This window comes from Myxine glutinosa, chromosome 8, assembly GCF_964187855.1.
Source record: "Myxine glutinosa chromosome 8, kmMyxGlut1.1, whole genome shotgun sequence".
NCBI lineage: Eukaryota > Metazoa > Chordata > Myxini > Myxiniformes > Myxinidae > Myxine > Myxine glutinosa.
Window position 1 is genome coordinate 101398016 of NC_136268.1, and position 15142 is coordinate 101413157.

At 41.5% G+C, this 15142-nt stretch overlaps 1 protein-coding gene across 1 annotated transcript in view; it reads left to right on the plus strand.

Annotated features, from left to right (window-relative positions):
* NOXA1 (NADPH oxidase activator 1) overlaps positions 1-14787 on the plus strand; it is a 30611-nt gene extending 15824 nt beyond the window's left edge. The window contains exons 6-15 of the mRNA XM_068124971.2: positions 802-852; positions 1145-1179; positions 5437-5590; positions 6519-6572; positions 7255-7327; positions 7935-8005; positions 11212-11369; positions 12464-12578; positions 13328-13451; positions 13680-14787. Of these exons, the coding sequence (XP_067981072.2) occupies positions 802-852; positions 1145-1179; positions 5437-5590; positions 6519-6572; positions 7255-7327; positions 7935-8005; positions 11212-11369; positions 12464-12578; positions 13328-13451; positions 13680-13792 (948 nt within the window). The 3' untranslated portion in view covers positions 13793-14787. The remainder of the gene's footprint in view (positions 1-801; positions 853-1144; positions 1180-5436; positions 5591-6518; positions 6573-7254; positions 7328-7934; positions 8006-11211; positions 11370-12463; positions 12579-13327; positions 13452-13679) is intronic.
* The last annotated feature ends 355 nt before the right edge of the window (positions 14788-15142 follow it).

Genomic DNA, 15142 nt, shown 5'->3' on the forward strand with positions numbered 1-15142 from the left:
GGGAAAAAATGAATTTAAACGATTTCAGCATAAGGCTGCAACATAACAAAATGTGAAAAAAGTGAAGGGGTCTGAATACTTTCTGAATGCACTGTATAATCTCCCAATTAATTTCTGGAACATTTTTTTAAATTGTGGGGATACACTTTCCTGAATCTGATCACCTCCCTTTTGCTATCTACCTTACCTCATCACTAACCAATCCCCTGGCTATCCCTCAATGGGCCCACACTTTGCTCAACCTTCCCTTTACCCCTTATGTATATGTAATAAAAATGAAGAAGAGGATTCAAATGGAATGACCTTGAGAAGGGAATATAACAGGTTGCCGTGGAAGGAGGAGGTTTTGGTTTGATATCTGTCTGTTGTGAGCGGACGCTCGAGAAAGGTATGACGTGGGAATGCATAATCAGCTTGCTTATGAACGATGAAATGCTGGTAGAATCTTTGCTGTAGTTCTGGCATTATTCCTTGTTCTGTTTATATAGGGTGTGTGGAGATAGATTTCAATAAAGCCTCGTATCTGGAATCAGAGGTCTCGACTTGATTTCATAACAGTATACAGCTTTGTGATCTGGAAACTCACCACTAACCCCCAAGACTGAAATGACTAAACTTCAGTTTCGTGTTAACAGCACAGTTTCAAAAGCGAACCTTTCACAATGTACCTGCAGGGGTGCTGAGTTTGATTTTGACTGTCAGCAAAATTTTCCTTCTATCAGTGATTTGGATTATTGTGAGTTGGGAACATGTATTTTTTTAATATTAAATGAATTTATTCCTCTCGTCCACCTTTTCCAGCTCGTGGCCGCTGTACAGGAAGATGACCACTGTTCTGCGCTGGAACCACAGGTGTCTCTCGCCTTTTTTTGTATACGTATTTGGCTTTCGGTTGTTACTGCATAACCTTGGCTCCGATTTGGGGGCACTCAGCACGTTTCTAAAATGCCTTATAATGTCACTTGTTGTTTGTGGAATATATTTTGGTTTTAATGGCAATTTAACATCACATGATCTACACTTGTCGATCGAATTGACAAACTTCATTTCAAATGGGGGAAATTTTTCCCCTCTCGATCTTGAAGGCTTCATGGTCCTTAATTAACCTCTCCTCGTTTATTTATACTTTTGGTCTCTGTTTCAGAAACCGATTCGTCTAGCCACGCCAGAGAATGTAAAGTAAGTACTATGTGGATAACATTTCCTGGGAATTTGGATAGGCCACAATTATTCTTTGTCATTTGCTATAGCTGTCCGTACTTTCCCGAGTATCTATATTGATAACAATGCACAACAATAAGTTCCATACCAAACAAATATTTTCAGAAATGCTTTTTTATGCCTCCGTTTTCTTTTGCTTTTGATGTTTGCTGCAGCGAGTTCAAGGATGCTTATGATACAAATTGTCTTACGCTTGCACAGATAGGAATGTAAAGTGAAGAAATAGGTATTTTTTAAATGTGGATTAAAGTAGCACTTCATGACAAATTTCATGTGTGACATCACAATAACAGTGAATAATATACTTGTGTTAATGTTCCCAATAAAAAAAATTCATTTAAACGTCATTAGGAAAAATCTAATTAACTATCAGTAAACTTTGGACAAAACTCATGACTTGTCCTTTTTCTGTTTTTCCTTACAGAAATCGAGGCTTATGCAAGAGCTGAATGACAGGGGTGAAAGGCTGACAAGACGGAGCAGAAGGGAACAGACATACGAGGGATGGGATGGACAATTAGGCAAGGAACAAACAGACAGACAGCATAATAAGAAGGAACATTTGGACACCACAAAGTTAGCAGAGGAGGATAAGTAGACAAAGGACATCTGAGCAGAGAGAAAGAGCCGACAAACAGGGTAAGTGTGGGAAAGAGTGCAAGTTCACTGGAGAGGAAAATCAATGAGAGTAGAAAAGATCAGAAATTAGAATAGGGAATGTCATGAGACGGTGATTGCTCACCATCTTAAAAGGTGGAGGGAAGTATATGACTAACTGAGGTCACAAGTATAGGATAGTGGAGTTCTCGACCATGGTTTCGCCTTTGATAAGCTCTAATAAGCGTCTTTGGGCTTCATGAAAAGCGCTATACAAAATAAATGAATTATTATTATTATTATTATTAATAAGGGCAAAACCATGGTCAACGACTTCACTATCCTTTACTTTTGACCTTTAATCCTCGATCTTTAAAATAGACTTGAGGGTGCTCTGCTGAAGCTATCCAGGCAGGAAGCAAAGCGGTACGCATATGCTCAGCTCATGGCATTTAATACCATTATGCATTTATTGGTGAGAGATTTTCCTGTCCAGTGAACTTGCACTCTTTCCACATTGACACTGGACTTTCCTCCACCAAAGCAAGGAAAGCAGCAGGAATTGATGGCATCTATCCTGAATTATTGAAGAACTTGGGACCTCACAGACATGATTAGTTGTCTTCTCCAATATTGGTTGGCTTACCCATAGCATGATCCTGGAGAGAGATTAATGTCATTGTAATCCTTAAGCCAGGAAAACCTATGCAAGAGCAATCCAGGAAAACCTACTGCTGACCCATCTAGCTCTTGGCCCATATATTTACGATGTACGACATACAAGTTGTTTGAGTATGTCCTTCTGGCCAGGCTCTCTCCACTGGTGGAGCCCAGCCTTTCCAAGGAACAAGCTGGCTTCAGACCTCTTAGGAACTGTGTTGATCAAGTACTTGCACGTACCAATGTGCACTCAAGGCAGGTGTTGCACTAATGACCTTTCATCAGCGTATGTATGGTATGTTGACATGGTCTTCTGCTGAAAGCTGCCAGACATTTCCAGTGCCAAGCGACAATGCATGTCCTTTCTTCTATGCTTAGCAATCAAAGATATGGAGTTTCACTAGGAGAGCAAACGAGCTCCATAAGGACTCTGAATGATGGTCTTCCACAAGGGTCTGTTTTAGCTCCAATCCTCTTCAACATACATGTGAGCTTGCCTTGTACCACCTCCAGAAAGTTTGCATACGCAGAAGCTTTAGGCCTTGCTACGCAAGCAATCAACCTTGAAGATCTCAGCACTACTCTGCCACAGAACATAAAGGTAATGAAACAATACTTCCTCTACTGGCACCTCCACCCAAACCCAACTAAGACCAGAGTTACTGCCTTCCATCTCATCAACCGGCTGACTAACAGCACACCCCAGGTTTCCTTTTGTGGCAAAGCAGTCAAGACCAAACCATTCCCCAAGAACCTTGGACACCCTTCATCGCAGCCTCACGTTCTGCAAACACCTAAAAGGGGTCACAGAAAAGATCAAGACCAGGGTAAACATCATCCAGAAATAAGCAAGCACTAGCTGAGGATCAAGTGCGCACACCCTTTGCACTGCTATAGCCTTGCTCTTGAGTACTCTTCAGTGGAATACTGTTCTCTTGCTTAGGTAGAGAGCAGTCACACAAAACACTTGGACAATGTCCTGAAAACACTGATGTGGATTAATCAGTGGTACACCAAAATCAACAGCCATGCAGTGGCTCCCAGTCCTGCTAACATTCCACCCCCTGATGTGCGTTGGAAGGCAAGAATGCTAAGAAAGTTTGATCCCATCAAAGCCAACCCAGAGCTTCCAATCCATTAAGACCTGCAGAATCTACCAAGTATGCGACTCAAGTTACGCAAACCTTTCTGGGGCTCTGCAAATGTTTTGAGTGATGCAGGGTTTGACACAAATGACAAGTGGCACGATCTCTGGACAGAAAACAACATTGCTAACAAAGAACAGGACAGAAACAAAGGAAAGAAAACAACTTTTGACCTCTCCCAGAAACAGTGAACTGTGCTCAACAGGATCTGTACTCTCCATGCAAGGACATCAAACCACCTCCACAAATGGAATTTCAAAGACAGCCCAGCACGTGACTGTTGTCACCAGCCTATTCATCACATTGTGAATGAGTGCCACCTATGGAAATTTGATGAATAATTTAGGGCAATCCACCTAACAGTCAGTGCTGTAACTTGGCTGACCAACTTAGACTTAGATCTGTGAGCTGCAATTTGTCATATGCAAGAAAAAAAAATTGAAATAAAATAAAGATTTTTAAGGTCGCATAATTTTTTTTTCAGAGGTTTACCACCATTGAGGCAATGTCTTTTACACCACTTATTCAACATGTTGCATTAGTTATTCGTGCCTGATGTTTGTATCCTGATACTGTTTAAAACAGTAAATTTCCTGTTTGGAATGATCTTAAATTTTGTTTGACTGCCAGACAGGCAGGAAGACTAAAAATAAATTACCTTACTCCTCTGCGTGCATGCGTGCATGAGATTCCATACAATTGCCAAATTCAGAACCAAAGAATTGCTAAAACTGCAGGTTTTTTTGGTCTCCAATTAATGTTTAGATTCGTGTTCAAGACATAACATTAAATTGAAATTAAGTTGTTCCTCGATCACAAACCGATGTTTGTAGACAGACAGACAGACAGAGTGAACCATTTTTCGCTTTGTGTATGGGGTAATAAAAAAGAGAGACATTAAAGAAGACCTGAAATGGTCGTTGTGAACACCAGAACCAAAACGTCACTTTATACACCAGGCAGAATTATTCAGAATTATTAGAATTCAGAATGAATTTTGAATTCAGAATTTGAATTTTGAATTCAGAATTCAGAATTATTCAGAATTATTGGAATCTCCCGCGATGAAGCTATCTCTGAGGGCCTTTCACTCACTCACCGCAGGCAGGTAGGTGGTCTTTCTGTCTTCTACCGACTCCTCTCCGGCCTTGCACCCCCAGCTCTCTCTGTGCTCTGTCCCCCAAATATTCCTACAGGTCGCACAAGATCTGCCAGCAACCCTCTGATGGTTAAACTGCCGAAATCTCGGCTCTCTGCTCACCTTCACTCTTTCATTCCTCTTTTCTCCCACCTCTGGAACAAACTCCCTCACTCCCTTCAATCCCACTCCTCCCTCCAGGTCTTTAAAACAGCTGTTCACCACCATCTCTTATCTTCCCCCATCCAAAACCTTGATCTTTTCTACCCCCGCTAATTCACCCCAGATCCACCTTGTTTGAAATTCCAACTTCTTTCCTGGAAGTCCTGGCAGTGTCCATATGTTTTATACCTCTCCCACCGCCCCCTTCCCACGCCCCCCCCCCAAAGCCCTCGCCCTCTCTCAGATCTCTCGATGTCTCCATGTCTCTCTCGGTCCTGTCTCTCGTCTCTCCTGTCTCTCGGTCCCTGCTCTCAAATGTTGTGTTTGTGTCCTTCCCCCTCTCTCCCCATCTTGTCTACCGCTCCCTATGTTATATGTTTTATGTGTCGGTTTGTCTTTCTGTGTGATTAATGTTCGCTCTTTCACGAGCCTCGATCTTGTATACAAAAAAAAAAAAAAAAAAAAAAAAGGCAGCAGATTTCACCCGCTTCCCCCAAACTCCTTCCTGGCCAGGGTCCTTCAAGAACCTCCACACCGTGTTATTTATCATTTTCTGCCACGAGAGAAGAATGAGCTGGAGGTGAAGCCTGGAAATGTGGTCTTCGTTCTGCAACAAGGAGATGATGGCTGGGCCAACGTTCGCTTCAACAGCAATGTGGGTTGGGAGGTAAGATTTGTTGAAAAAACAAGATCCAGCCTCCTCCACTCAGCAGATACAAAACCCGGTACGCCATTGTTAGATTATAATCTAACAATGGCGTACCTGGTTTTGTATCTGCTGAGTGGAGGATCTGCTGTCCCCCTGTCATGTGACCAAATTCTCAGCTCTGATTGGTAGACGTTTGTGAGGGACATACATACACCAGACGGATAGACAAATGCTGTTCCAAACATACGCCATAAAAATATGGATGCCGAATCACGTGGCCAATGACGTCATCAAATTATTTTTCTTGACTAATTTATCCCCAGATCACGCTCAATCAATTTCATACTGATCGGATAAAGTTCTACTTGTTGATTTATGACGTCATAATGAAGGCACCTATGACATCATTAACATCTTTTATTCCCCATGGGGAGTACTTTACAATGAGCCACCTTTAAATTTTTCCCATGGAGCGGTTTCACAGATATGGAGATGCAAAGTTTTTCGGTTTTTCCAAGATGCCGCCCATACCATGTGACCTATGCCGTCATAATTATCATTTAAAAATTCTACAGGAGCACTCCAATGGTGAAAATTTTGTTGTCAATCGGACAAATGGTTGCAGGAAACACGGATTTTAAAGGGAATAAACCCACAAAATGCTGGCAGAAGGGACATATACATACATACGGACAGACAAATGCTGCTTCAGACAAAATTGGCCTATGGGCTACGTCGTAAAAAGGATAAAATCTGCTGATATTGTCTATCTCTGAGGCTTCTTGAGTAACAAACTAAGCCAACCACATCTGCCTCAATAATTAACATTTACCTGATACAGAATGTTGAGTCCACATGGCCAATTGCACCATGAGTATGACAATATGATCCAGTAGAAACAACACCTCACAGTCGATTAACCCCCAACCCTCCTCTTTTCCTGCAGACTGGTTTGGTTCCTCTTACTGCATTGCAGCCAATGGGATGTTGTCAGCAAGAGGTAAGCAAGAGACAATGGCATCATCCACCACTTAACATCATATTAAATGATACACTGATAGAAACAGACCCCGAGTTGAGTACAAATTTGAAGGTCCCAATGGAAACAGACTGACTAGTGACTGAGCCCTAAAACAGCTTCTGATCTTCACTGGCAATTTTTAATGATTGGGACCTTTTATGGGTTCCTTTACCAACAGATGTAGAACGGCTCACACTGATGAGAGAAGGTGGACACAAAGATCATTGCGAAAAACCAGACCCCATGAAAAAAGAAATGGTTATTGTGAAAAAAAACCTCCAAAAATAATGTGTTAACGATCGATGCTTAGCTACGAAAATGACGCTTGTAGACCAGCTAAAAATGTAGACCGGCTCATGATAAAGCTATTTTAACACGGATATACACCTCAACTGTACTGTTTACTCTATACTGCACTGTTTTAAAGTTATCACTCACTGCCTCCTCAGTGCACGTTTTAGAATACGACTTACTTCTATAAAAATAGCGATTACAGGAGGAATCAACACTACATGATCAAATGATGCATACAATTCTTAACATTATCTAACTATGGATCTCCCTCCCCCCCCCCCCCCCCCACCCCCTACTACGCTCCCCTGCTCCCCTTTCCACGCCACATACTCTCCATCCCCTGCCTCTTTCACCTTGGGGTCACGAGGCAAAGGAACATCAAAAGACTGGCAACATAACTCTGCTCAGCAAGGAACCACCACCAAGGCCTCCGAAACCTGGTACTCTCAGCTAAGTTTGGGCTGATCTGTAAAAGGATGCTCAATTGCAATGCTGGTGGAATTTCACTTGTTTTCCATAGTGTGTAAGATTAAGGGAGTATATTGTACATATATTACGTGGTAAATCAGTCTGAATTCCAACAGGCCACCATGGATCATGCAACTCTTAGCCATGGTTCATTTAGCTGCAATTCAAAGACCACAATGATGGTCGTGCTCATCATTAAAAGTGATGAGATTTCCACTTGGTGGCCTGTTGGAATTCAGATGGGAGAAGGTGGACAGGTGGAGAAGGTGGATTGAGCATCCAAGCTGGATAAAAATTGGAATAGAAAGCATTCTGGCACCATATCGTTGATGTAAAAATAATGCATCAAAATGCTGGAAACCTGTGGTGTAATTACATTGCGGTAGAACGCCATGGCGAAAAATCCTCAGTATTACCCAACCTTACATTACAACTGTCATCATTTGGTATAGGCTTATGAGATTCGCATTCCATTGAGCATGAGGTAGAAATTATCCATGTTGGTGTAAAATATGTTGGACAATCATGACCAAATTAAATGAAGAGCTCGTCATGAGGACAGTTGTTTGCTGTGTGCAGATTGCGAGTTGAAAAAACCCAAAACAGAGTTGAAAGGGAAGAACCTGCACCGTTTATTTCCCTCTAAATGGGTAAGTTTTATTTCGTTTTACATATTTTGGTTTATTTTTAAATTTGGTTCTTTTATTTTTAACAGCATGAGTCACACCCTAAATCCAAAAGGATTTGATTCAAAACTATATGGCATTCATGGAATATTTATCCTGTGCAGTAAACTTGGTGGGAGCCAACTCTTCTGTTTTTGAAAGGTTTTTTTTATTCGATCCAATATGGCTGCCAGACCACGTGAGCAATGACATCAGAAATTTAGATTCTCTAATATAAGTGTTGTATAGATCACGCTCAATAAATTTCAAACTGATCAGACTAAGTGTTGTCACTGTCGAATTATGACATCATAATTAAGGCATCAATTATGTCATTGTTAAGAACACTTATTCCCCATGCTGAGTCCTTTCCAATGAGCCATGTTTCAATTTTGTCCATAGAGCGGTTTTGGAGATATAGAGGTGCAACGTTTTTCAGTTTTTCCAAGATGGCGCCTGTACCACGTGTGCTATGATGTCATAATTATCATTAATACATTCTAAAGGAGGAGTCGCTCCTATGGTGAAAATTTCGTCTCCATCAGACCAACAGTTGCAAAGAAAAGAAAATTCGTACTGATCGGATGAAGCGTTGTACTTTTCAAATTATGACATCATAACGAAGGCACTGATGACATCATCATTAACATATCTTATTCCCCATGGGGAGTACTTCACAACAAACCATGTTTAAATTTTTTCCATGGAGCGGTTTCAGAAAGAGGTGCAAAGTTTTTTTTATTTTTCCAAGATGGCGCCTGTACCATGTGACCTATGACGTCATGATTATTATTAAAAAATTATACAGGTCAAAATTTTTTTTTATTCAACAGGCTCCTATGGTCAACATTTCGTGTCCATTGGACTAACAGTTGCAGAGAATTTTTTTTTTCATACTGATCAGATCAAGTGTTGTACTTGTTGAATTATGACATCATAATGAAGGCACTGATGACATCATCAACATACCTTATTCCCCATGGTGAATACTTGACACTGAGCCTTGTTTCAATTTTTTTCATTTAGCAGTTTTGGAGATATAGAGGTGTAACATTTTTCCAAAATGGCGTCCGTACCATGTGATTTATGACGTCATATTTATGAATTAAAAATTATACAGGCGGCGGCGCTCCTATGGTAAAATTTTGTGTAAATCGGACCAACGGTTCGCGATAAAATGAGTTTTTAAAATGCAGACAAGCACGTATGCCACATGTACAGTGCATTCAGAAAGTATTCAGACCCCTTCACTTTTTTCACATTTTGTTATGTTGCAGCCTTATGCTGAAATCGTTTAAATTCATTTTTTCCCTCATCAATCTACACTCAATACCCCATAATGACAAAGGGAAAACAGGATTTTAGAAAGTTTTGCAAATTTATTAAAAAGAAAAAACTGAAATATCACATTTACATAAGTATTCAGACCCTTTGCTATGACACTTGAAATTTAGCTCTGGTGCCTCCCATTTCTCTTGATCATCTTTGAGATGTTTCTACACCTTGATTGGAGTCCACCTGTGGTAAATTCAATTGATTGGACATGATTTGGAAAGGCACACACCTGTCTATATCAGGTCTCACAGCTGACAATGCATATAAGAGCAAAAACCAAGCCATGAGGTCGAAGGAACTTCCTGCAGAGCTCAGACACAGGATTGTGTCGAGGCACAGATCTGGGGAAGCCTACAAAAAAATTTTCTGCTGCATTTAAGGTTCCCAAGAGCACAGTGGCCTCCATCATTCCTAAATAGAAGAAGTTTGGAACAACCAGGACTCTTCCTAGAGCTGGCCGCCCGGCCAAACTGAGCAATCGGGGGAGAAGGGCCTTGGTAAGAAAAGATTAATAATCCTGCAGGATAGTGTTACCTTTTTGAAAGACACCACCCATGCGCTTGTCAAGGTGCATTGTGGGTTTACCGTGGTGCTGAGGCTGCGTCTCGACCTGTCGCTCCCACACTTGCTCACAGTGCTGCGTGAAAAGTTTCAGCTGCCAGATCAGCGACTGCTCCTCAGGTCTGGCATAAGCACAAAGGGTTTGAACCCCTAAATAAATGGTTACTCAAATGAAGATTTGTCTGTGGCGTTTTCTCCTTCAGTGGCTTACTTGAGAAAGCGAGCGAAAGAAATGGACCAACTTCAGGTTTCCCTCCCCCCCACCCCCCCTTTTTTTTGTATACAAGATCGAGGCTCGTGAAAGAGCTAACATTTATCACACAAAAAATCAAACAGACACACAAAACATTTAATAAGAGTAGTGGTAGACAAGATGGGGAGAGAAGGGGAAGCACAAACACAACATTTGAGAGCTGGGACATCGGGCGATCTGTGGGAGGGAGAGGGCTTGGGGGGAGGAGGCGTGGGAAGTGGGGGGGAGGGTGGGAGAAGTATAAAACACAAGGACACCAAGGACTTCCAGGAAAGAAGTTTGTATTTCAAAAAAGTGGATCTGGGGTGAAATTAGCAGGGGTAGAAAGATCAAGGTTTTGGATGGGGGAAGATAAGAGATGGTGGTGAACAGCTGTTTTAAAGACCTGGAGGGAGGAGTGGGATTGAAGAGAGTGAGGGAGTTTATGTGATTGTTTATGTCCCTTATGTTTATGTCCCTTATGCAGTGACACACCCTAGTATGTATGCACCCGAATGCCTAACCTGCTTTTCGCTTCACGAGCGCAGGGTAATAAAAGGATTCCTTACAGTATGGGACTCTAGAAGATCAGCAGGATATATTGAGAAATTCTCCTATATTTGGTGGCTGCAGTAGCCGAGCCAGGATATGTCTTAATATGTGTCCCTATTAATGCTCAAACTCATGCTGGATCCAACTTTCAAAGAAGTCTAAAATGTTATTAATGTGCTATATAAGAATCTCATATTCTTGTTTCGGAAACGACCGGTTCGATCTGAAAAATAACATTTTTAATGGTGAGGTCTGGTGCTACCTTTTAGCCTTTGCCTTAGCACTTCACTTTCACATCATAAATGATGCAGCTTGAGGCACAGTTAATAATCCTGCAAGTAATTGATCACAAATTGCCTGAAAGCAGCAAACAAGGTCATTCGACCTCCAAGCGCTGAATTCAACGATTGTACTTTCATGAATAAATTGATACCTCATAATGATACCTCATAATTACCTTTACATTGGTGTGAGTTTCAAGTACATTTAAAACAATGCTTTGATTTTGCAGGATAGTGTTGCCTTTTTGAAAGACACCACCCATGCGCTTGTCAAGGTGCATTGTGGGTTTACCGTGGTGCTGAGGCTGCGTCTCGACCTGTCGCTCCCACACTTGCTCACAGTGCTGCGTGAAAAGTTTCAGCTGCCAGATCAGCCACTGCTCCTCAGGTCTGGCATCAGCACAAAGGGATTGTATTTGATGTCGGGCAGCACATGTTACAAGTGAAGCAGTCTGAGGATTCATTGCTCAGTACAAAGACTAGATGGTATTCATAGAATACTTACCCTGCACAGTCAACTTGTTGTGAGCCATCTCTTCTGTTTTTGAACATTTTTTTATTTGATCCAATATGGCTGCCAGACCACGTGAGCGATGACATCATAAATTTATATTCTCTAATATAATTGTTGCATGGATCACGCTCAATACATTTCAAACTGATCAGACTAAGCGTTGTCCCTGTCGAATTATGACGTCATAATTATGGCACAAATGACGTCATCGTTAACAACACCTATTCCCCATATGGAGTTCTTTACAATGAGCCACGTTTCAATTTTTTTCCCATGCAGCGGTTTTGGAGATGTAAAGGTGCAACGTTTTTCGGTTTTTCCAAGATGGCATCTGTACCACATGACCGATGACGTCATGATTATTATCATTAAAATATTCTAAAGGAGTCGCTCCTATGGTGAAAATTTCCTGTCCACCAGACCAACAGTTGCTGAAAAAAATTAACAATGATCGGATGGATAAGTGTTATATTTGTCGAATAATGACGTCATAACGAAGGCACCGATGACATCATCATTAACATATCTTATTTCCCCATGGGGAGTAGTTGACAATGAGCCAGGTCTCAATTTTTTCCATGAGTGGTTTCAGAGATAGAGACGTGCGAATTTTTTCCAAGATGGCGCCGGTACCATGTGACCTATGACGTCATAATACTCATTAAAATATTCTACAGGCAGAGGCCCTCCTATGGTGAAAATATCATGTCTATCGGACCAAAGGTTGCCGAGAAAATGAATTTTTCAAATGCAGACACGTACATTTACACGTAGCATTACGATGCGTACACGTACACGATCGATTGCGATGCGTACACGTAGCATTTGCACACGTACGCACGTGAATGCTTAACCCCGTTGTCACTTCGCGAGCGTAGGGTAACAAGCCAAGACATGATTGGAAACAACCTGCCCTGTAATTACCGAAGCGGCAGTAATTATATATACCCTGTCTGTGTCCTGAGCAGGTACAGAGAAAACATTGAAGAGACTGTCTTGGAAATCAAAACCAATGAAGCCCTGCAGCAGGCCTGGGCCCAGGCATCATGTGGTCATCTGACCCTGTGGATGCAGCCAAACCCTGTGAGGATGCTTATCTGTGCACAGATTTGTCTTTGATTTGTGCACAGATGCTTATCTGTATTTCACCATGTTGTATAGGTCGCCCCAATTGAGAAGCCTATTGATTTTGAGGTCAAAGGTCATCTGGAGGTCAAATTTCTAAAATCGCCATTTTAAATCTGATTGACTTGAAAATTGAATAGCATTTGTATATTGAGGCGCTAAATTGGGAAATGAAGTATTTTTGAGGTCAAAAGGTCAAAGGTCAACTCAAGGTCAAATTTTTAAAAAATCATCAATTTTCATCTGAAAAGCTGTCAATTTTCAACCGATTGACTTGAAAATTGAACAGCATCTGCATATCGAGTCACTAAATTGGGAAACTTACTATTTTTGAGGTCAAAAGGTCAAAGGTCACCTCAAGGTCAAACTTCCACAATCACTTTACATCTGAAAACCCATCAATTTTCATCCGATTGACTTGAAAATAGAACAGCATTTGTGTATTGCCTCACTGAATTGGGAAACCAACTATTTTGAGGTCGAGGTCAAAGGTCAACTCAAGGTCAAACTTCTAAAATCATCATTTTTCATCTGAAAAAGTCACTTTTCATCCTGTTGAACTGAGCTTTGATCAAGATCGTAAATTTTAATCTTCATGAAATGGACAATTTGCTGTATCAATGGAAACTTTTTTGGGGGGGGGGGGGGCGGATTTTGCAAGAATCGTGCTCCGCATGACGTCTTCTTGTTTTGTTTCTCCACCCAAGATTCCGCTGGAGTGCCCACCCCAGGGCTCAACACGCACCGCCATTGCTCTGTTCCAGTACAATGCACTGGAGCCTGGAGACTTAGCTCTGAGACAGGGGGACAAGATACAAGTCCTCTCTGAAGGTACTTAATTATATTAACAACAATTACTGTCAACCATATTAATGTCTGTGGACAACTGTCAACCAACTGTCAGCCAACTGTCAACTGTCAAATTACTGTCAACCAACTGTGTGACTTCCTGAACTAACTTGAGCTCAATGTCAGTTCATTAAAATAAAGGCCATGAAAGAAAATATAACATAACGCAAACCTTCCATCTTGTTTTTCCCACAATTCCCTCTATCAAAGTGACGCCCGAGTGGCTGGAGGGAAAAGTTGGTGACAATGTCGGGATATTTCCCCTCCACTTTGTGAGATTCCTTGATGAGCAGACAGGAGCACATCAGGAGCTGGGCGAGTGATCATTCCTGCAGTTGGAACCAAATATAAAAATATATAATAATAAAGCTTCTCATGACAACAGTTGTATTCTTTAAACTTTCAATGGATTTGATAATTGCAAATATCGGTGTGTACAGTGTTACGGATCCATCACTTCCGCCTTTGTTGTTATTATAGACTTGTAGGATGTTTCAGTTAATATTGTTGTCAAGATTTTTGTGTGAAATGGAGATGACTTTAGTAAAAGGTAAAAATTAATGTTTGTGAAGGGAAAAGAAAAACGCGGCAAAGAAACCGGAAGAAGAGGGATCGATATGGGCAGAGAGAGGAGGAGAGAGCTGTGAATCGCGTCGAGGCTGCGAGTGGACTTGTTTTTATATATTGGTCGCGAATGAGTTGAGGTTTCCCGTGAAAGGGATGGTTTGCGACATCGTCATATGTTGCGAGTGAAATTAAACCTGCGTCTCAGGTTTTATCACAAAGTGTGACGTATTGCTGGAGAGAAATCAAGCGCCTCCATTACAGGCCTATACGCCATTTTGTCCTCGAAGAAGAAGAGGCTGTCCACTTGGTGCATCTTGATTTGCCGTTGGGATTTCCATATCGACCTCATCATGTTGATTGCCGTGGGTTTACCTATCGGCTCAATTCCCATATCGACCTATCACCTCGTAACTTCTCATCCACAGCCGCGCCTATACCTGCCTATTGTTTTGCCGTTCTGCACGACCTCGACCTTCACCCCACATGGAGATTCGTGCATGGACTTTGCGAAATGTTACATTCTACTCACGGTTGGCGGGCGTATCGTGAGTTCATTGCTTTGAGACCATTGGGGGAATGATGGTACCATCATATGTATTGTTCATTTGATGCAAGTAACATTTTCATTGTACTTTCTTTAATAGTGTTATTATTACCCTCGTTAGAGGAGAGGGTATTGCATTTGAATCCGTTTGTTTGTTTGTCTGTTTGTCTCTTTCTCTGCACAGAATAAATATGATTTTCTCTGCAACCGTTGGTCCGATTGACAGGAAATTTTCACCATAGGTGCAACTCCACCTGAGTCATTCTTTAATAAGAATTATGACGTCATAGGTCACGTGGTATGGCCGCCATCTTGGAAAAACGGAAAAACTTTGCACCTCTATATCTCGGAAAGCACTGAATAGAAAAAAAATGAGACATGGCTCATTGTAAAGAACTCTACATGGGGAATCTAATGTGAATGATGTCATAGGTGCCCCCATTATGACGTCATAATTCAACCTGTACAAAACTTCATCCAATCAAGTTAAAATTTCTTGAGCGCCATGTCGGCATAAACTGGTGGAGAATTTTTTTTTGGGATGACGTCATCGGTCACGTGG